This window comes from Sinocyclocheilus grahami, unplaced genomic scaffold (assembly GCF_001515645.1).
Source record: "Sinocyclocheilus grahami isolate Dianchi unplaced genomic scaffold, SAMN03320097.WGS_v1.1 scaffold8.1, whole genome shotgun sequence".
NCBI classification, from domain to species: domain Eukaryota; kingdom Metazoa; phylum Chordata; class Actinopteri; order Cypriniformes; family Cyprinidae; genus Sinocyclocheilus; species Sinocyclocheilus grahami.
Genome location: NW_015505187.1, coordinates 2140854 through 2164981, shown reverse-complemented (window position 1 = coordinate 2164981; position 24128 = coordinate 2140854). Strand labels below are relative to the sequence as shown.

The 24128-nt window shown below is 34.2% G+C and overlaps 2 protein-coding genes across 2 annotated transcripts in view; both read left to right on the top strand.

Moving 5' to 3' along the window:
* LOC107591066 (voltage-dependent calcium channel subunit alpha-2/delta-1-like) overlaps positions 1 to 21435 on the top strand; it is a 63132-nt gene extending 41697 nt beyond the window's left edge. Inside the window, exons 4-6 of the mRNA XM_016280070.1 lie at positions 18109 to 18168; positions 20943 to 20978; positions 21094 to 21435. Of these exons, the coding sequence (XP_016135556.1) occupies positions 18109 to 18168; positions 20943 to 20978; positions 21094 to 21435 (438 nt within the window). The remainder of the gene's footprint in view (positions 1 to 18108; positions 18169 to 20942; positions 20979 to 21093) is intronic.
* Positions 21436 to 21510: 75 nt separating this feature from the next.
* LOC107591055 (voltage-dependent calcium channel subunit alpha-2/delta-1-like) overlaps positions 21511 to 24128 on the top strand; it is a 13189-nt gene continuing 10571 nt past the window's right edge. The window contains exon 1 of the mRNA XM_016280062.1: positions 21511 to 21524. Within this exon, the coding sequence (XP_016135548.1) occupies positions 21511 to 21524 (14 nt within the window). The remainder of the gene's footprint in view (positions 21525 to 24128) is intronic.

Sequence of the window (24128 nt, the reverse complement as noted above, 5' to 3'; positions counted from 1 at the left end):
TTTCCTGTTGAGGTGTATTCCATGTGTCTCAGAATAGCATACTTGAATACTACTTTTGCTATTTCATCTGTATGCATAAAATACCCAGATGATCTACTACATTTGCAAAAATGAGCAGTGTACAACCAAAATGTGCTACATGGAAACATGTGCACAGTGATATGTAATTAATACTATATCTATTATCAAAAAATAGTATATAGTGTAGATACAATGTAATATGTACTAAGCTAGTGTTCCAAACATACTCATTGTTTTTCTCTTCTCCGTTCAAACCCTTCCAATATTTAATATTTTTAGTAAATTAGATCTTGCAGAAAGATCCAGCTTGGATCGACCTGCATTGATCCAGCTCTGATAAAACCGGGTCCAGAATGTTGGCAGGGCTGCTTGAAGCTGAAAATTAATTAGTTTGTCGATACACTCTGTCCTTTTGATTTTCTTTCTTGATAAACTGTACGCTGGGTGCCCTAAAAGCTACATTTCAAGAGCATTTTCCATTAATGTATGAATAGAAATCATTATATATCATTATGCAGGCTAATTTTCCAAGATAGTGGAGAAATATTGCATGTTGTGTGTGGCGGATTCGATGAAGGAGCGTCCGGCGGACTTGTGGCAAGCACATGTGATGACCCCGGGCTGGACTCCGCTTCGTCCACGGTGAAAGTCGATCCGGCGTTTCACAGCGCGAAGTTGATGTATTTCCTCAGCGACCAGCAAGGATCAGCTCCAGGCATGACGAAGCGATATCGTCCTCTTTTGGAAGGCCAAACAAAGTAGTTTCACTTTCACAACGAAACTCATAGCGCCTTCACGACATGGCGGCGGCAACAATAATACAGCGAGAATAAAAGTTATGCCGCCTTTCTTTTTGCGTGAACATTTGGGTGGCGTTATACAAATCTTCCCACATCGTGATGTAGACATGTGGGGGTGTGTTAGAACGAGCTGTTTTAGGTAGGCGTGGTTGACTCTTAACTTTTATAAAGAATATCTCTTTGGATTTGAGACTTTAGTCTTTGCAACTTTACAGATCTTCTTTATGCACCAAGAGCTTGTAACACTCCAAAGAGAAAGGAAAAAATTGAAATCGCATCATATGACCCCTTTAAGCAGGGTCAGTCAGTGTTATAAATGTTTAACTCTTGCCCCTGAAGTGCAGGTGATGTATATGGTAGACTGCGTGGAGCTGCTTTTATTGGTCAGCATTAAACACATCACTGACAGCTCACCCTGATGACTAAATGAAAGTATTGACCTTTCACTCTCTCTCTCTTACTGTGTCTTTCCTTTTTTTTCCTCTGCTGGCTCTCGTCTGTCATGTTTAATTGGTCTGAATTAAGTGCTCTTGTTTTAATGGATATGGAAGCACTGGTGTGCCTCATATGATGGAAATAACTGCTCTTAGGTCATTGGATCTGTAATAGCTGACTGTGGTGTGAGAACAGCTTGGCTCTTTGCTTCTCTGTCCATTTGTGTGTATGTGTTTTTGGCAGATTGTCTCTACCTTCAGTCACATTGCCCAAACTGGTTGCTGTCCTCATGTCACCCCATTTAAAGTAGTCTTTACCCAATGTTTTCCCTCTGCCGTCCACCAGCACAAACACAGGCTTGCTTGTGTTCTTTGCTCTCTTTATCACATTCAGGACAAAAAAGATTTCAGTGACTCATTGGAGTTTCTTGCACATCCTGCCTATAATTAGAAGATTCACAAGTACATCAGGTTTGGCATCTCTAATGAATCAAGAAGAAAATACATTTAAATGCAGCTAATTCAATTTTGTCATTAAGCACTGAAGCGTACTTTTTTACAATGTTTACGTTTATGGTAGAGTATATTGATTTTATAGTTTTATTACAAGAACTGCAAAGCTGAATTTTCAACACAAGGAACATTTAATACTAAGTATATTAATTTATTTCTAAGAATAGTAATTATTTTGATTGTCGAAAACACTTGTGCTGCCTTTTTGTGAAATTAATCCTATTCATCAAATAATCCTGAAAAAAATTATAATATAATAATATATAATAAATAAGGAGAGAAGTGGAAGAAGAAAAAATGTCAGCACACCATGGCTCCAAAAAAACAAACAAATTATTGACAGACTCACAGAAATAACAATTTGAGCACACAGGCTGTTCTTATAAAATATGTATTTTTTTAATTAATATTTTTGTAGAATATATTGATTTTATAGTTTTATTAAATAACGGTTTTAAAATGTAATTTATTTCTATGGTTTTTCAGCACAAAAAAATGTAATACTAAGAATACTAATTATTTTCATTGTCAAACACTTGTGCTGCCTTTTTGTGAAATATTGTGATGTATTTATTTATTTTTGTTTGTGGAAACAGTAATACATTTTTTTCAGGTTTGTTTGATGAAACAGTTTGCTGAACCGTTGCACGCTGATTAGTGGCCTTGCATGCTAAAATAAATCAGACATGCATGCAACATAGTTTATTTTTCTGTCTCTATAGCACAGCTGAAAGCTAAAGATATACAACCAATTATTTTTTTCAGACGGGACATGTAATCTTAGCAATTAATTTGCACACTTTTAGCAGACATTTATACATTTGTAAGTCCTACAGCTCAGGAACATTATTAATGGAGTTGCTCATATTCCAGTAAATAGCATAACAGGGAGTGAAGCTTTGGCCAAGGACAGTTGTAAGAGCAGATCTAGACATGTTTATCAGATAATCTCACCCATCTCTTGACAGTCAGCACACATGACTTTGTACAATCTTGATTTATTCCTGACATCTGTTTGCAGAATCCGTTTTGCTTTATGTACAGTAAATAGTCAGTAAGTTATTGTGGCACCAGCTATCAGATTAACCTGCATCTTAAGTGGGCGGTGCTTGGTTGAATCACATTATCTTTAAACTCATCTACCAAGAAAAATCTTATCAAAAGAAACTGCTTTTTCTCAAGAATTCTTATTCCATAGCAGGAAGCCAACTGTCACTCTGATGATAAGCATATCTTGCCGATTATGTAGTGCTGTTCACGTTCCTGTTGTTCTTTCCTGAGTGACCCCTCGGGCGCAGGATGGCCACAGATCATGTCTTGTTCTAATCTATATCTGCTGGATGGGGCCTGACTGATCTGGAGGCCAAACGTGACTGTGGACCGCTGTGGTTGGATTAGACTGATCGATTGATTGGCAGCTCAGTTAAGTTGATCAGTGGGAGTCTTTAATTTGGAGCCATCCATCAGCAGCTGTCTGCGCGGTCGATGGGAGTTAACGGAGGTTGCTTGACGTGCGGTCGGGATGCTGTGTTGTCTAACAGGAAACTGAAGGTGCTGCCTGCTGATGGAGACTGTGTTATCCTAAACGTCAATCAAATCATGTAAACAGCAAATATGTCTCACTCATGCCCCTCTCTCTCTCGCTTGACTTTATTCCAATTACAGCAATTCAGTTTATAAACATGAACCTTTCCTTGTCAGTCTCTGTTTCTTTAAGCTCTCTCTCTCCAGCTGTTTTCTGGACATCGCTTTTTTTTATCCTACTGACCTCCCTATACGCCAATGAATTTAAACTAATTTAAAGAGTAGGCCTGTGTAATATTATATAACATAAAATGGAGCTATCATCAAATGTGGGTATATTTTGACCTTACAATAGTTGTTTTGGACTGCATTTATTAACCTCAAGCATTCAGTCTTGTCTCCCAAGATATTATAAGAAAAAAAAATATTTATATTGATTTGATAGTTTTATTAAAAAAGTTTTAAAATATAATTTATTTCTGTGATGGAAAAGTTGAAACGTAATACTAAGAATACTAATTTAATTGTTGAAAACACCTGCCATATGTTGTGAAATATTGTGCTTTTTTGTGGAAACTGTGAAACATTTTTAAGCATTCTTTTGTAAAAAAAAAAAATATATATATATATACTGTATATATATATATGTGTATGAAGAGTTCAGATGCAAAAGCCTCTAAGTGCCATTTGCAATTTTCATCTGAACTGAGCATTTTTATCAGGCTGCTTTGTTTAGGTTCAGTAATTTTACTCTAATGGCAATAAATATATAAAATAACACAGAGAAGTACAGTAGAAGAAAAAAGTAAAGTCAGCTCACCATGGCTCCAAACATAGTCATTTTTTACCTTACTATGGTCGTTTTGGACTTCATTTGTTGACCTCGAGCATTCAACCTGGTCACCCAAGGTATTATAAGAAAAAAAAAATTTTTTTTATGGGAAATATCAGTAAATGCAAATCAGCATCCCTGGTTTATTTATTTATTTGTTTGTTTGTTTATTTGTTTTCATTTATTTATGTTTTCATTTATTCAGTTATTTTCATTTCTGTAAATTCTAATCTATTTTATTTTGATGTTTATTTCTAGACAATAACAGAATCACACAAATTGTGGTTTTAAACTGTATTTAGACCTGTCTCATGTTTTGGTTACAAGATTACAAATATTGCAACCTCATTTAAAATATAATATAAACTAATATACACAGATAATAAACACCTAATAAAATATTTATTTTGTTCTCTTGAGGTTGACATTTTTTTAATGTACCATCTTTCAATGCCCATTAAAATGAAAAAAAAAATGGTGTAGTGTTTTTTTTAAACTCCTTGTTTAATTAATTAATTATTTCATAAATTATTACAAACAAAGTAATCTTTGTTTTATTTACAACTTTAAAAAGTAATTTTTTACAGTGTATGAAATGAAGTTTAAAAATTAAATAAATACAATTTTAAGAGCTGCCTAGCCTATTTTGTACCCAATTCATGAAAAGTGTCATATGCAGATGAAACTAAATGCAGTAACTAAAACCTAGTTAGTTTACCTCGTATAACCAAACTGAAATGGAAACTCCTAGTGACTCATAGGCAGGAACTACACACAGATAATGCACAGGAGAATCAATTTACACTGCTTTTCAGTGGAGTTTGATGTTATTGCTAAGATAAACCCACAAAACTTTACCAAGCATAAAAAAACACAAGATTTGAGAATAATAATTTTAAGTTTGATCTTTTTTTGATACTTTATACTTTATTACATAAAAATAGTGTATTTTACTCAACACCTCCTTTATGTCAGGAAAGTGTATGTGTCTTAAAGGGATAGTTCACCCAAAAATGAAAATTTGATGTTTATCTGCTTACCCCCATCCAAGATGTAGGTGACTTTGTTTCTTCAGTAGAACACAAACGAAGATTTTTAACACAAACCTTCTGTTTGTCTTATAATGGAAGTGAATGGGAATCACAGCTTTGAGAGTCAAAAAAACATACACAAACAAAACCAAATTTAACCCTGCGGCTCGTGATGATACATTGATGTGTAAAGACTGTGCAAGAAACTGAACAGTATTTATATCGGTTTTTACCTCTGATTCACCGCAATGTCTGAACTGTCCTGAGCGCGTTCTCAGACGCGCCTTCTTCATCTTCTTACTTTACGGCGAATCGCAGACTTATAAGTGCATTACCGCCACCTATCTCTCAAATGGACCATTGACACTCCTAATTGAGATTGTAGATAGAGGGTCAATGATCTATTTGAGAGATAGGTGGCGGTAATGCACTTATAAGTCTGCGATTCGCCGTAAAGCAAGAAGAAGAAGAAGACGCGTCACGTGCCGGCTGTTGGGAACGCGCTCAGGACAATTCAGACATTGCGGTGAATCAGAGGTAAAAAACTATATAAATACTGTTCAGTTTCTTGCACAGACCGATCGTTTCGTGTCTTTACACATCAATGTATCGTCACGAGTTGCAGGGTTTAATTTGGTTTTGTTTGTGTATGTTTTTGTTTTACTCTCAAAGCCGTGATTCCCATCCACTTACATTATATGACTGACAGACTGCAACGGTTTGAGATAAAAATCTTCGTTTGTGTTCTGCTGAAGAAACAAAGTCACCTACATCTTGGATGCCCTGGGGGTAAGCAGATAAACATAACATTTTCATTTTTGGGTGAAATATCCCTTTAAAGTTCCGTGGGCAGCTTAAGGTTTTGGAACAGAGCCAGTGTGTTTATGTATGGTAATTCAAAGTATCTGCTTCTCTTTTTAGAAAGAAAGAGGTGCTTTCACAGTGATCTGAGAGCCCAACTGCTAAATGCTGCATCAAAAGGAAGAAAAATGAAAAGCAGGACAGAAAAAGAGAGAGACAAGGGAGAGAGTGCCATTTGCATCCATCAAAAGGGAAAGAACAGATGGAAAGGAAGGGTGTTTGTTTGCTCTCTCTTTGATATAGCAGATAAAACAGCAGCAGCCAGTTCCGTCGCTCTATGCGCTGATTCTTAGACAGTCAAATATCATTAGAGCTTTTGGAAACTAGATTGCAGACTCTCATGGGCCAGTACTGTATACACCAAATTTATCTGCAGGAGCCCATTCCCTCTCCTCTCCACACTCGTCTCTTATCCTTTCAGTCTTTCTGTTGATGATGTGCTGTGAAGGGCCAAGGAGCTTCAGGATAACATCGTTAAACAGCACTGGGTTACAGTTACAGTACAGTTAGCTTGTTAACCTATACTTCCTACTATTTCTTGTTGTTTAAGTAATAAATTATTATTTTTCTGTTGATTAAGGGGAAAGGGCAGCAATAGTTAACTGGTCCCACACGAATACAAAGACTATACAGTACATACAGAGTACATCACTTTTGAGCTATTGAGACATTGTACTATATCTGTATACAGTAAATGTAATATGTATGTTATATTATATTATGTAAAACTAATAGTAATCGTTGTCTTCTCCTTCGGCTTATTCCCTTTATCGGGGGTCGCCACAGCGGAGTGATCCGCACAGTCGATTTTGTCATATGTTTTACGCCAGATGCCCTTCATGCCGCAACCCACCCCTGAGAGTGCGACCCCAGTGCTGGGACACACTCACTCGCTCATTATGTAAACCTAGTAATACTTTAAAAAATGTCTATATGATTATGTGTGTGTTTAAAATATTTATATAATTTGAAAAAGTTATGTATTTGTATACCTGTACTTGTAAAACTATACAAATACAAAAATAAATAATAATACATTAAATAATTAATATGTTATAATAATGATAATAATAGTAATAGTGGAAAAAATATTTGTATGTATATATGTATGTATGTATATATACAGTGTATGTATGTGTATGTGTATGTGTATGTGTGTGTGTGTGTGTGTGTGTGTGTGTGTGTGTGTGTGTGTGTTTGTGTGTGTGTGTGTGTGTATATATATATATATATATATATATAAAAGATTTGTATTTGTACTTGTAAAACTTTACAAGATAACAAAAATAAATAACAGTAAAATAATCAACGTTATAAAAATAATAATAGTAATAATGAAAAAAAACCTCTTATTTGTATATATTTTTATATATACATTACAAAATGTTACAAAATTATTTTTATTATTAGTTTAATTATTTTTCTTCATCTATTATGCATTATGTAAAACTATACGAAATAAAGAAAAAATTATGATAATAAAAAAATTAAGATATAATTGAAATAATTTATGTATTTATTTGTTTGTTTGTTTTTCTTTATCTTATATAGCTTTACAGTATATATTCCAGTAGTTATAAATGATATAAAAAAAATAACAGTAAAAGAATCAACATTATAAAAAATAATAATAATAATGAAAAAAATACAATTATTTGTATATATTTTTATATATACATTTCAAAATGTTAAAATGTTACACAATTATTTTTATTATTAGTTTAATTATTTTTCTTCATCTATAATGCATTATGAAAAACTATATGAGATAAAGAAAAAAAATTATGATAAAAAATTGTTAAGATATAATTGAAATTATTCTTTTGTTCATTTTTCTTTATCTTATATAGCTTTACAATATATATACCAGTAGTTATAAATTATATAAAAATAAACTAATTCCTGCTCTCATTAAATGTATAAAAATATATTGTATAGCCTTACATTTTCTTTTATTTGCAAATCATGAAGCATCTAATGTAATCTAATTTTCCATTCCAACACTGCTTGTAGTCTTACTCAACTTCTATGAATGTCTAGACTGACTGATTAGATTGTAGGAAGGAGAACTGCACCTTGGGAAATGTACTGAATTAGTCACTCATTGTAATGGGGAAGAGTGAGGACTTGAAGGACTTGAAGGACGAAGGAAGGGTATGACGTCAGATTACAATACCCATAAGTGTCCAGTGCTTCTCAGAGGACAAACGGCTGTCACAGGTACCACATGTCAAATAACCGAACTAATTGAGCAGCGTAAATGACTGTGACTTTCATAACAACTTAGAAAATAGGAAAGAGACCTTGTTTGTCTTGATGTTCTTAGCACGCTTTGTGTTGGAAATATCCTGAGCTATAAAGCATAGTGGTCGCTGGCAAAACATTACACATTACAATCATACATTATGCTTGGTTGCTACAGTACCTTGGCTCCATACAGGCACTGCTAAACTTAGCCGTACCGCCTGTCTCCAAACAACAAATGTTATAAGAAACAAATGATAGAAGGCTCACGCTAACTTCATGCAAACTCCACCAACCTAATATGAGACGTAATGAAGCACTAGTGTGAGAGCTGGCAGTAGTTAAAGTCTCATCTCAAGCAATGCCAAGCTGCTTAATTATAGTGCTGTCCACCCACAGTGGGATTGTACCGGAAGATATTTTCACTTCTGGTTAAACACCCTGTACTGGGAAATGTAATGGGATGTTACGAGCTTGGGTAATCTTACAGTTGATTCACGGATGTTTTTAGTGAGATCGAGAGGAGAGAGGCTGGTATATGTCCAGTTGTTGAGGTTCGGGTAGATATAATGCACACAAATGAGATTAAGCGTATAGAGTTATGCAGTGAATATGGAGATTTTAGCCTAAATGGTTTGGTGTTGGAAGAAACGCTAGAATTCTTGTTGAAATCTCTGATCTTTAATTTCAGATTTGGCAAATTGGAGCAAAGTTTGCATTATTGTTGAGATCTGTTCTGAATTTGTAGATACACGTGAGATCACTGGGATTTTTTCACAGAAGCAAAAGAGCAAATTCTCTATTTGATCCCCATTTAATCTTATTGCTACTCAGCAACATTAGTGTAATCAATTTAAGTTAATGAGCCAATGGTAGAAATGCTCTTTTAAAAGATGGATGGAGTGATAGATGAAAGGCCATCAATATTCATCTTGGTTGAACTGTTTCAAAACTAATGTATAAAAGATTATTATAGTACCCTCACAAACTTGTTAGCATTTTTACATTTTTATTTAGTTATAAAATACATTTTATTTTATTATTTTATTTTAATTGTTTTATTTTTTATTATGATTTGATTTAAATTGTTTTGTATTTTATTGATTTGTTTTTTTAATGTTCTAACAATGTAGATATTTTCAGGTTTTACTATCCTAGTGGGGACATTATTTATTATTTTATTTTTTGCTTTGTTTTGTTGTGTTGTGTTGTGTTGTGTTGTGTTGTCTTGTGTTGTGTTGTGTTGTGTTGTGTTTTGTGTTTTGTCAGTGTTCTAACAATGTAGGTATTTACAGGTTTTGTTATTCCAGTGGTGACGTTTGGTAAAACAAGGAACTTGATCCACACACATATACACAGAGCCATCTGTTTTAAAGCACATTGTGGTGGTGTGGATCAGCTCCCTCAGCCTCAGGCTGGTCTTCAGCATGTTGAAGTGTAGTGCTGGACACCAGTTTCATCACGTTGTGCTTGGAACAGTGACAGGTGGTGGATCCCCAATAAGCATCACACTCTACCCACCTTGAGCCAAAATGGCTCCTGTTGCACACTGGCAAGCCAATACAGTTTACTATGCCACAAGCCAACATGGCTCCAGCTCCCATCAGTCTTTGCCAGGCTGAACACGATAAGCGTTATAGGGATCATAGTTTCTTATTATAATCTGTGTTTACTCTGTGCTGAGAGGTGTGAAAACTCCTCGATTACCACAAACATATTTTCACGTGCTTGTGTTTGTAGCTGGAGTACTGATATCTACAAGTGAATCTTGAGAGAACTTCAGAGGTTCATTCTCTCCATGTTGTTGAGTCACATTCGAAGGGTTAACAACATGGACGCTTTCCAGCAAGAAAGACTTCAGCTTCACATTTTCATTTGAAAAGTGAATACATTTACCCTATTCATCTCATTTCGATTTGGCTGGCAGTCATGTTACTTGTTACAGGTCCAAGCGGGGAAAGCATTAAGATTGTAGGATAAAATTGACATATTTATTTAAGGAAAAGCAGATATTTGTAGTTTCAGTGCTGTGACTGTTTATTTTAATTCCTTGACCGTTTCCTTGAATCATATTTTACATTCACTTGTTCATTGTGGCACTGAGTTGTGACAGAAATGTTTATAAATGTAGAACACAACCTTTTGAGCACTTACTATGGTACTACCATGTTTTTTTTTAATGCATTGGAGTCTGGTAAAAAATATACCATAGTATGTGAATATGGTACTCATCAGGACAATGGTGTTTTTCAGGTTTGGGCAAGTTGTATTATTGTATACATTGTATTTATTACAATATTTGCTGACCATCATTTGTGTTATCTTTTACATTTTTTTACATTTCATGAATTGTTTTATGTTTTATATATGTTTTACATGTATGTTTTCATGCATCCATCTTAAAAAATAAGCCTATGAAATATTTACTGTGTAAAAAATGTAACAACTACTTACAGTACCAATAAGAACAGGTTTTTTGTTTAAAATGGTGTTTATATACTATATACTCTAGTTTAAGGTCAGTAAGATTTTTAAAATGCCTTAAAAAATACATACAATAAATCGTATCAAATATTACAATTTAAAAAAATCAGTTTTCTATTTAATTATATTTTAAAATGTAATTTATTCCTGTGATGCAAAGCTGAATTTTCAGCAGCCATTACTGCAGTCTTCAGTGTCACATGGACTTTCACAAATCAATCTGCTGATATGGTGATTAAGAAACATTTCTTGTTATTGTAAATGATGAAAACAGATGTGCTGTTTAATATTTTATTATGCTTTTGTAGTGTTCTTTTTAGTACTTACTGTATTTCATTTTATATTATAATGCAGTTGTTACAGAGAATACTGTACATTATATTTAGCAGCTGTTGAAATAAGAAAACAATAAACAAAAAAGAAACAAAAAGAGAAGTCAGATCCTGTTAAACTAACTGAGCTAAATGACACACATTCACAACAGCAGGGAGACATGACAAATCCACCCTGCAGCATTTCACGCCAATTCTTCCATCATCCCTCAACACTGGCAGGATTCAAAGGGTAATTGGCTGACTTTTGAAGAGCTTGTCAAGGCCCAACAAAATGTGGCTTATTTAATGGTAAATGTCGGGCTGTTACAGAGACACATAAGCCTGTAAGTTTTCTTTTAATCCACGGAGAATGAATGAACTGGATGTTCTGAATAGAGTTTTACTTTTCTTTAATGTTAAAATGCCCTCATCAAAGCAGAATCTACATATATATTATTTAATTATCGCTGTAATTAGTCATGTAATTATGCTAGCCAGAGGGCATGTATAACCCCCGTTTTGTTCATGTGTGAACGTGTGTGCATTAGTCCTTTGTTGATTCCCTATAGTTTTTTTTATATCTTCTTTTTTTTGCTAAGTATTCTGGGAATTAAAGGCTAGATAGACAGGAGCAGCAGATGTTTGTGTTCTCAGCATGTACAGTGATGCTCTGCACATCAGTTGTTTGTACAAGACTGACTAATTAGCTACTAATGTATAATGCAAGTGTGTGCGGTGCTCAAAAAGTGCTGTTAAAGATTTGATCTCTTGTGCTTCTCTGCATACATTAGTAGAACCTGGGATTTCCCTCATTGTGTTATTAGCCTCATTATGGCTGATACAGGTCTGACCTTTAACTGTACACTGTGCTTAGGTGAATTACTGTAAATATTAATAATAATAACAACTTTCAGTTCCAAAAACAGTGAGAAGAGAGTCTAATTATGTACTGGATTGATAAACGAGATGGATTATATGCACATACTGTATGTCAGAGGGATGTCTTACTGTTTTCGGTGTGCAGTACTGGTGAAAAAGTTGCTTGTTTCAGCTTTTTGATTGACAAAAACATAATAGCATAGGTTTAATAAGTGTATGTTTTTCAATAAAAATAATTGCTGATGGGACAAATTTAACCCTCTGAGGTCAGTGAACACGCTGGTGCATTCAGTTGCATTTTTTCTTGATAACAGTCAAAAGAACTAAAAAAAAAACTTCGATTTTGGGTTGCACAGAGAAGAGTAATATCATTAGAAACCGTAAAGGGTCTACATAAGAAATATGATGTCAGTTTACGTTTTACTTTGAAATTGAGGTTAGATCTAAATAAATAAATAAATACATGCATACATACTGTACATAAATGTTTAGTTCATTACAAAACAATCCAAAAAAACATTAGTTTTATTAAAATTAATACTTCAAATAATCCAAAAGAGAGACAACTTGAATGAATGAATGAATGAAGTTTAGGTTTAGTTATTAAAAAAAAAATCACATAATCCAAAGGTGAGACACCTTATACTTATAGATAACCCAGAGCTGAATGAATTAATGAATGAAGTGTAGGTTTACTTAGGTTTAGTTTATTAAAAAATTCAAATTCAAATAATCCAAAGGAGAGAGACTGTATAACCAAAAGCCCAGAGAGTTTGAAGGAAGAAACGGAGCTAAATGAATAATTAATAAGTCAGTCAATCAATAAATATTTTAAAATTTAAAAATATTTTTGTAATACTTTTTTTGTTTGCTGAAGCCTCCTGGTGGGCCCTTACAGCTCTATAGTATCAGCTTTCTCACATGGAAGAGGGGCCCATGCACAAAAACATTGTTCCAGACCCTGTGAATTTTAGCGATGACCCTGATCAGTCCGAGATGAGACATGTTTCTCTGGAAATCAAGGCTCTTGCCATGCAGATTGTGATGGTTTGTAGCTGGAGTACTGATATCTACAAGTGAATCTTGAGAGAACTTCAGAGGTTCATTCTCTCCATGTTGTTGAGTCACATTCGAAGGGTTAACAACATGGACGCTTTCCAGCAAGAAAGACTTCAGCTTCACATTTTCATTTGAAAAGTGAATACATTTACCCTATTCATCTCATTTCGATTTGGCTGGCAGTCATGTTACTTGTTACAGGTCCAAGCGGGGAAAGCATTAAGATTGTAGGATAAAATTGACATATTTATTTAAGGAAAAGCAGATATTTGTAGTTTCAGTGCTGTGACTGTTTATTTTAATTCCTTGACCGTTTCCTTGAATCATATTTTACATTCACTTGTTCATTGTGGCACTGAGTTGTGACAGAAATGTTTATAAATGTAGAACACAACCTTTTGAGCACTTACTATGGTACTACCATGTTTTTTTTTAATGCATTGGAGTCTGGTAAAAAAAATACCATAGTATGTGAATATGGTACTTATCAGGACAATGATGTTTTTCAGGTTTGGGCAAGTTGTATTATTGTATACATTGTATTTATTACAATATTTGCTGACCATCATTTGTGTTATCTTTTACATTTTTTTACATTTCATGAATTGTTTTATGTTTTATATATGTTTTACATGTATGTTTTCATGCATCCATCTTAAAAAATAAGCCTATGAAATATTTACTGTGTAAAAAGTGTAACAACTACTTACAGTACCAATAAGTACAGGTTTTTTGTTTAAAATGGTGTTTATATACTATATACTCTAGTTTAAGGTCAGTAAGATTTTTAAAATGCTTTAAAAAATACATACAATAAATCGTATCAAATATTACAATTTAAAAAAATCAGTTTTCTATTTAATTATATTTTAAAATGTAATTTATTCCTGTGATGCAAAGCTGAATTTTCAGCAGCCATTACTGCAGTCTTCAGTGTCACATGGACTTTCACAAATCAATCTGCTGATATGGTGATTAAGAAACATTTCTTGTTATTGTAAATGATGAAAACAGATGTGTTGTTTAATATTTTATTATGCTTTTGTAGTGTTCTTTATAGTACTTACTGTATTTCATTTTATATTATAATGCAGTTGTTACAGAGAATACTGTACATTATATTTAGCAGCTGTTGAAATAAGAAAACAATAAACAAAAAAGAAACAAAAAGAGAAGTCAGATCCTGTTAAACTAACTGAGCTAAATGACACACATTCACAACAGCAGGGAGACATGACAAATCCACCCTGCAGCATTTCACGCCAATTCTTCCATCATCCCTCAACACTGGCAGGATTCAAAGGGTAATTGGCTGACTTTTGAAGAGCTTGTCAAGGCCCAACAAAATGTGGCTTATTTAATGGTAAATGTCGGGCTGTTACAGAGACACATAAGCCTGTAAGTTTTCTTTTAATCCACGGAGAATGAATGAACTGGATGTTCTGAATAGAGTTTTACTTTTCTTTAATGTTAAAATGCCCTCATCAAAGCAGAATCTACATATATATTATTTAATTATCGCTGTAATTAGTCATGTAATTATGCTAGCCAGAGGGCATGTATAACCCCCGTTTTGTTCATGTGTGAACGTGTGTGCATTAGTCCTTTGTTGATTCCCTATAGTTTTTTTTATATCTTCTTTTTTTTGCTAAGTATTCTGGGAATTAAAGGCTAGATAGACAGGAGCAGCAGATGTTTGTGTTCTCAGCATGTACAGTGATGCTCTGCACATCAGTTGTTTGTACAAGACTGACTAATTAGCTACTAATGTATAATGCAAGTGTGTGCGGTGCTCAAAAAGTGCTGTTAAAGATTTGATCTCTTGTGCTTCTCTGCATACATTAGTAGAACCTGGGATTTCCCTCATTGTGTTATTAGCCTCATTATGGCTGATACAGGTCTGACCTTTAACTGTACACTGTGCTTAGGTGAATTACTGTAAATATTAATAATAATAACAACTTTCAGTTCCAAAAACAGTGAGAAGAGAGTCTAATTATGTACTGGATTGATAAACTAGATGGATTATATGCACATACTGTATGTCAGAGGGATGTCTTACTGTTTTCGGTGTGCAGTACTGGTGAAAAAGTTGCTTGTTTCAGCTTTTTGATTGACAAAAACATAATAGCATAGGTTTAATAAGTGTATGTTTTTCAATAAAAATAATTGCTGATGGGACAAATTTAACCCTCTGAGGTCAGTGAACACGCTGGTGCATTCAGTTGCATTTTTTCTTGATAACAGTCAAAAGAACTAAAAAAAAAACTTCGATTTTGGGTTGCACAGAGAAGAGTAATATCATTAGAAACCGTAAAGGGTCTACATAAGAAATATGATGTCAGTTTACGTTTTACTTTGAAATTGAGGTTAGATCTAAATAAATAAATAAATACATGCATACATACTGTACATAAATGTTTAGTTCATTACAAAACAATCCAAAAAAACATTAGTTTTATTAAAATTAATACTTCAAATAATCCAAAAGAGAGACAACTTGAATGAATGAATGAATGAAGTTTAGGTTTAGTTATTAAAAAAAAAATCACATAATCCAAAGGTGAGACACCTTATACTTATAGATAACCCAGAGCTGAATGAATTAATGAATGAAGTGTAGGTTTACTTAGGTTTAGTTTATTAAAAAAATTAAAATTCAAATAATCCAAAGGAGAGAGACTGTATAACCAAAAGCCCAGAGAGTTTGAAGGAAGAAACGGAGCTAAATGAATAATTAATAAGTCAGTCAATCAATAAATATTTTAAAATTTAAAAATATTTTTGTAATACTTTTTTTGTTTGCTGAAGCCTCCTGGTGGGCCCTTACAGCTCTATAGTATCAGCTTTCTCACATGGAAGAGGGGCCCATGCACAAAAACATTGTTCCAGACCCTGTGAATTTTAGCGATGACCCTGATCAGTCCGAGATGAGACATGTTTCTCTGGAAATCAAGGCTCTTGCCATGCAGATTGTGATGTCCTTCCGGGGTTGTGTGACAGTAGGGGCCAGCACTAAGACAAACACACACCCCAGTCCTAATGCGACCATGCCACTGGGGTTGTTATGGCAACAGCTCATCAGAGTGCATAGACCCTGGGGTCAATGTTATTATGGGATGTCTGGAGTGGGTGGGTGGAGAGGTTTCATCATCTAGCCATGCGTTACACTTATTTGTTCATTTCCCCTGGAGGATTGAGTGATTAAAAAAACTGCATTTTTAGTCTTCTTATAATGGGGAGACTCCGGTGAACCTTTTGTGTGGAATAAAATCACAAAACTCTGAAATTCCACTATGTCCCTACAGCATAAAAAGCCTTCAAAGCCGTTTCACCATTATGCAAGATGTGCTTATGTTGGCTTTAATTAGCTTTAGTGGCATTTATGCTCTTCTGATGTCATTTATTCTAGCAGCGGTGATATCAAGCTGATGTTTTAAATGTTTTATTGCTGCCTTCAAGTCATGTCAGAAAGATCGTACGAAGGTCACATGAATGACACAACAATGTCAAATTGTAATTAGCAAAGAGAAACATGGGGTTTTCTTTAAACGCTGACATTTTGAGTTGGGTTGCAGTGTTTCCCCAAGGTTAACGGCTTTGGGGACTGAGAACTGAACTTTTTAAAAACCGAACGGGTTTATTTTGACGGGTTGCTGTGAATACCTTTACATTTCTGTGTGGATATGGTATGGGGATAGTTTTACTCAAATGAAACGGTCAAATGCTCATGAAGTGACTCTCAGAGCAGTTCTGGAGATGTTGTTCATGTATTTATGTCCTCGTTATTAGCATGACTATTATTAACATATTGGCTGTTTATTAGTACTTGTAAAGCATATTGTGCATGACCATATTCTACATCCCTAATCCTACCCAATACCTAAATTTAACAACTACCTTACTAGCTATTAATAAGCTTATACTACTAATTAGGAGTATATTGAGGCTAAAGTCATAGTTGATGGTTTGTTAATAGCGAGAATTGGACCTTAAAATAAAGTGTGACCATTTTTCCTGTTTTACATTTATGTTTGTTAGTTGCACCATGATTTCTGCACTAAACCCTAAAACACTATTAAGTTTCAGCCTTTATTCTAAATTTCCAGAAAATGAGAAACCAACTGTTTATTTGATAAACGTTTCTCCAACTCATATCTAGCGATGAGCATCAAATGAGAATTTCTTAATTTGCTTTTAGTCCCCTGGTTACTCCTAATCTTCAATCTCATTTAAAAGCCAATAAAAACGAAAACTAAAAAAAATAAAATAAAGATACATAAAGAAAAAGGCTCCGGGACAAGTTACAGGAATGGGATGTGAAAGTTCCCAGGGGAAATTAGGCGTACAGTGAGTTTCTAGTACAGACAAGATTAAAAAATGATGCCATTATACTGTTATTAACCTAATCAGTTGAGGAGACCTGGACCGGACCTGAGCTGCTGTCTAAATTTAGTTTGCCGTCACTGAGGGGTTTTCACATAGGCAGAGAATCTGGAGTAAAGGCTGAATGCAGGTCAGTCTGAGAAAAATGTGTCTCCTCAACCGTTTAATATGAGGTTTAAAGCTGAGCTTCATTTTCCTCCATTAAAACCAACTGTTGACTGAATGATAAATAAATTAGCCAATTGTATTGGAACTCTGTCATGTTAATGCATTTATTTGGTGTTAAAAGGTGTCTGGATGTTAACGTTTGGTTCTGAGGCTCTTTTATTAAGTTTGAGAAAATCAATGAAGCTCAACTTTCTTATATAGATGATCACATATTGTTAAAACTAATGTTTTTATGTTCTTTTCTGGTTTAAGATGATGATTTATAGGCATTACAGTATACTCTATACCAAAAGTTTGGGGTCAGCAAGATTGTTCATTGTTTTTATTTGCTCAATAAGGCATATAAAGACAGTACAGTAAAGACAGTAATACTGTGGAATATTTTAAACATTTTAAATAACTTTTTTCTATTTGAGTATATTATCAAATGTAATTTATTTCTGTGGTGCAAAGCATATAATGCATCCTAAATTATTTTCTAAATTTCTAAAACTAATTTCTTTTTAAATAATCAATACATTCTTTAACACTTTGGTCTCTCGTTCCTTGTGTTTGTAGGCGCTGGCGACGGCTGCGGAGAACCTGCAGAAGGAACACCAGTGGAAGGATGATCTTGATGTAATGCTTCACACATTCAACACATGGTTCTAAACACTCTGAAACACACACACACACACACACACACACACAGGTGGAAGAAATAAGGCTGTAAAACTTTTGCCAGGGCATGTTTTCAATCAGTCCTTTATTGGATAAGAACAGATACCGGACACATTTACACACGTTGTCACCTTATTTAGATGGTGAGATAATCAATTGGGTTAGAAAATGTTGGCATCCTGGTCTCAGGCCTTGCATCTGTGGTATCTGGTATTGATGCATTTCAGGTTCCCACGGACTGAAATATCAATTCTAATTTGCAGAGAAATGGATGTGATGTCTGGTTGTCTGGTTATAGATTTGTCAGTCAAGTATTTTCTGAATGAGTTATCAAAATTTGTAGCGCAGCAATATTTCATTTCTGAATCAGACTAGTGGTTAGATTTGCTATTTAAAATGCTTTTAAAAAACTTTAACTCAAAAAGTTTCAAAACATGTTTAATCAGTGGTTTTAATCTGAATATTAGAGAGATATATGGAGATTCAGTTTATCCCAACCAGTGGTGATTTGCCACAGTAATATGTGACCCTGGACCACAAAAGCAGTCTTAAGTCGCTGGGGTATATTTGTAGCAATAGCCAAAAATACATTGTATGGGTCAAAATTATCGATTTTTCTTTTATGCCAAAAAATCATTAGGATGTTAAGTAAAGATCATGTTCCATGAAGATATTTTGCAAATTTCCTACCGTAAATATATCAAAACTTCATTTTTGATTAGTAATATGTATTGCTAAGAACTTCATTTGGACAACTTTAAAGGCGATTTTCTCAATATTTAGATTTTTTTGCACCCTCAGATTCCAGATATTCAAATAGTTGTATCTCGGCCAAATATTCTCCTATCCTAACACACCATACATCAATGGAAAGCTTGACACTTAAGACTGGTTTTGTGGTCCAGGGTCACATATATGTGATAGTAAGCATAGATATCTCATTTAATGTTCACTTTAAGTTAATAAAATAAACATTGTTAAATGCTATTTTTTTAAGCAAATCTCAAAATTAATATAATTTTTTTTATTCTGTACATTATAATGTTGTGATCATTGTTATTAAATTAATTTCTAGTAATTTAAATTAAGCTAAAATAAGTTAAAATATAATTTGGAAAAATGGTAAAAAAAAAAGTTACCAATGCTTTGCAACTAACTGAATTTTGTTTAATAAATTCGTTGAAATAATACATTGCAAAAAGTAAAACCATAATAAAAATAAAGCTAAACAGAAATATTTAAAAATAATAATAAGGAAAATGGCAAACGTACATAACAAAAATTGCTAAATAAATCTAAATCTGAAAATATAAAAAGCTAATTTGAAATATTAATAAATATTATAGTAGCATATAGATAATGCTAAGTAGCATTTAAAACTAATTATGTTGTAATTTTATTTATTTACACAAAATAGCATTGAATATATATATATATATATATATCGGCCACAATATGAAAATCGTTATTGGACGGTTCTAATGTACATGGTACTTCCATGATACTTGTTAAAAAATGTATTATATTATTTTTCATAGTTAAGATGTTACACTCATAGTGTGTACTGTAAATCAAACAAATGTGTGGGCGCCTTTGTGTTCAAAAGTCTGCCCTGCCTGGAGCTGTCGCAGCAGGTGCTTCTCTTCAAGCCTTTGTTATGGACACAATTGTTGTGACAGACAGAGAGGTTTTCTTTTTAGTTATTGATGGGATGCAGGTAGAAAGTCAAGAGTTTGATCCCATGCAGGGATGACCTATATGTGCATGTCTCAGCGATTAGTGGTCTATAACCTAAAAAGAGTGTCTGCCACATGATTAGCAAGCAAGTAGGACAGGTGGCGGCAGCCGGTGATGATCCACTCCTATGTCTCCAAGGCAACTGTATGTCAGATAGTGAGCTTGCTTGTTAACGCCCCACTAATGCTAGTCCTGACAGCGCCCTCACACTGCGAGGAGAACAACCCTTGGAGGACACACACACACACACACCTAAAGCATGCATCACTTCTGGGAAAGTGAGAGTACAAAAACTGAACAACTTCCTTTTGTGAATGCACAAAGATTAGGTACAAACCACACATAGAGAGCTAAATAAAAACACTTGAAAATACATAGTCACATTCAGATTCAATATACTGTTAGAGATGGACACTTTGACAAAAAAATGCAATAAATTGATGATTGATATAATATTAGATGGAATGATATTTTAAGTCTCATATGCCTTCTTTTAAATAAGCATGATTGAATGAATTTCCTAAATACTACTACTAATAATAATAATAATAATTTTTAAATATATAAAACCAGCTTGCAGAAAACTATTGCAAAAATAGATTTGACTTCGGAGAATCACAAATTAATATAGAAACACTTAAAACTTTATGCAAATACCTATACAAATGCCTATATTTCTGCAACATTATGGGAATGTTAATTTGTGATCATGAAATATAAATCAATATTGTGACAAAAACCTAAGAAGAACATTAATAGAATGCTAGAAATGGGTGATTATGAAACATAAAAAAATTTGTTTTGTCTGTATATGTTTTTATTAGGTTGTTGCACAAACCTACCCTGTAACCTTTCTGGAATGTTTATGATTATTTTAAAAAAAAAAAGGTAACATCAATAGGCTGCCCCACTAAACAAACAAATAAACTATCCTAATGAATATTTAAAGCTTTGATAATAAAACACTAAAGTCTTGTTCACTCTTTGTCGAACAGGTTAATGATACCATCTACTACAATGCCAAGGACAAGGTAAGGTTTCTTTTTAAAAATGCATGCTTGGATATGAACTAAACAACAAAGAAAGGAAAATTAACAAGGTGTTTTTTGTAGTTTGAGAGGTTTATGCTTATTTTTATGTTCCTAGTTTGACATCAATGACACTGAAACACGCCATAACTGCGTCAAGCTAGAATTCAAAGAGGATCCTGCCTTCAAACGCCCTGTTTCATACAGTACAACAGCAGTGCACATTCCCACTGATATCTACGAGGGCTGTGAGTACACACACACACACATCTTTGCATGCGTTCTTTTTTTACAACTTTGCATGGTAGCTAAAATACCAGTTTATAAAATCAATCTTTCAGTGATAGCTCAGCTTTATTGCTGGGTGTCAGGTGTGGACAGCCAGAGGCTTGTGGAAAAACTTCAGACTAAATTTAGAGAGCAGCCCAGCTCAAACGCAGCACGCCTGGCCCCTGAGTGACCCCACAACCCCCAACATCCTCCAGCAAGAGAATAGCTCTCACTCTTTGTCTCTTGCTTTAAAAGGTTATGGGTTATGAATGCTTTGAGGTGAGAAAGCTACTGTAGATCATGAGTAGCTTGAGTAGATCCAAGATGTTTGTTTCTTCATCAGAACAGATGTGGAGAAATTTAGCATTACATCACTTGTTCACCAGTGGATCTTCTGCAGTGGGTGGGTGCTGTCAGAATGAGAGTCCAAACAGCTGATAAAAACATCATAATAATCCACATCCAGTAGATTAAATGACATCTTGTGAAATGAAAAGCTGTGTGTTTGTAAGAAAAAAATCCAACAAGACTTTAAACCATGGCTTCTTGTCAAAATACGAGTCCATAATCCATAATAACGTTCCCTCCAGTGAAAAAGCCCATTCCCTGTTATCTTCTCACATCAAAATCAACCAACATATTTGTTTTGGACTGTTTTTGCTTGTAAACAGTGCTTGATCTTTGCATATTTCTCTCCTGATTCAGACGAGATGACTTTTTCACTGGAGAAAACATTATGATTAGCGGACTTGGTTTAAAGTTAATAATGGTGGATTTTTTTTTATTACAACCACAGCTTTTTGCTTCACAAAACAATTAGTGTGTATTCTTGTGATGTTTTTATCAACTGTTTGGACTCTCATTTTGACGGCACCCATTCACTGCAGAGGATCCACTGGTGAGCAAGTGGTGCAATGCTTAATTTCTCCAAATCTGTTTTTCCGATAAAGAAACAAACTCATCTACATCTTGGATGGCCTGAGAATGAGTAATTAAAAAAAAAAATCTCATTGGTCCTTCATAGCTTTATGTTAAACATCACATGCATATGTTGGCTGTTGGTCAAATCGGCTAGCGCTTTTTTAAGACATGGTGTATCACTCTGTGTTGGCAGAAATCTGATCTCCTCAATGATGGGCTCACTGTGGCCTTGCGTTTGTGTGAGTGTTTCACAGGCAAATGAGTCTGATGTGATATTTGTGTTCTAGATCAGGACTGAAGCAGCCGCATTCATCATATGACTCATCTCTCGCTGTCCCGCTGTCTCTCTTTATCTACTTTTACGCACTTCAAATTACTCTTAGTACCTTTTGCTTTCCGCCTGATTTTCTTGGTCCTGCAGTATTGCTTAGTGCAACTCAACAACAGCTTGAATAATAGTTTATTATGTAATAAATAATAGTTTATTATGTAATAATGTGGCTGATTATTCAAGTGTTTGTGTATTCGTATGTGTGTGTGTGTGTGTGTGTTATTGGGGGCTCTAGGCTGTCAGTATGTTTGTGTCTTATTAAGATATGAATCTGTGCTTTTTGCCTCAACGCAGTGTGTCATCTGTCATCACAATCTCAAGATGGACACAGACATGCTCAGAGAGTGTGTGTGTGAGCGTGATGACGTGTCCGTCACATGGATCCCTCTGGCTGTGCTCGTAGTGCACAGATTGGTTTTTCTGTTGACTGTTTGCCCTGATTCATTTAAACTAGTGAACGTTTTTTGTTGTTGTTTTTCTACCACACATTTGGTACTTGGCGAGTGTTCATTTTGGACCCTAAGTGCCGTTGTACAGTCATACACTTCCAGTTTTATTTTGTAATTGGACTTTGATCTTGTTATTTGCACTAATTTTCCAGACAGAAGCAAATAGAGATATGACTGACAGAGAGAGAGAGATCTGGTTGTATGGGTGTTAGCTAATAAGGATGTGTGTGGTGTCTATCCCTGCAGACTGACAGCATGATGAATGAACAACAGGAAGGGTTGTGAAACCTCATCTAATCTGACTGAAAACACACACGCACGCACGCACATATATTAACATAGATGATTGTAAACAGCTCTCATTCACTAATGCACTTCCTTTAGGATCAGTAAATTATGCCTTCATGGACTAGTCTTATATAGATATATGTGACAGCCTTTACTTGAAGTATTGACTTCTGACCTATAGAGTCTGCATGTATGTAAAGAGATGACGTGTATAGTAAGTGTGTGTGTGTGTGTATGCAGAAGGGATATCCTCTCAGTGATTACAAGCTTTCATGATTCTGAACTGACCCTGCAATTTAGCACTCTCTCTGCTATGGCACCACTATAAGATTATTGTGTTTGCAGAGCTGTTTCGTGCTTCAGTGTGAGAGTTTGGGCCTAGCAAAATGATTGTGTTATAGGTTTTGTCACTGTATTTCCTTTAATGATCATGTACACAAAAATTGATTAATTGATTGATTCGATTGATCGATTTAATTTATTGTTAAAAATATCAAACCAGTCAATTCCAGCAATTACCAACAAAAATGTTTATGAAGTTATGGTTGGTTTGGAGTTGTCTGTACATTACATTTAAAATACATGTAATTTCTAGGTATCATTGCATGTTTTCTATATAAAGGAAAAATGGTAAATTGTGCAATATTGTAAAACAAGTAATTAAAAATATATTTAAATAATAATAATGCTTGTAATACAATAAATAATATTAAATAATAATGCATGCACAGTTAAACTAAATGAGAAAAGTAACATTCTAAAGGTAAGTAATTATAACATGTACAAATATAAATGTTTTTAAATTAATTTAAATTCATAAAAAATGCCACTGAAATTAAAGAAAAAGCCTTGCTGTTGAGCCTATGTGTGTGTGTGTGTGTGTGTGTGTGTGTG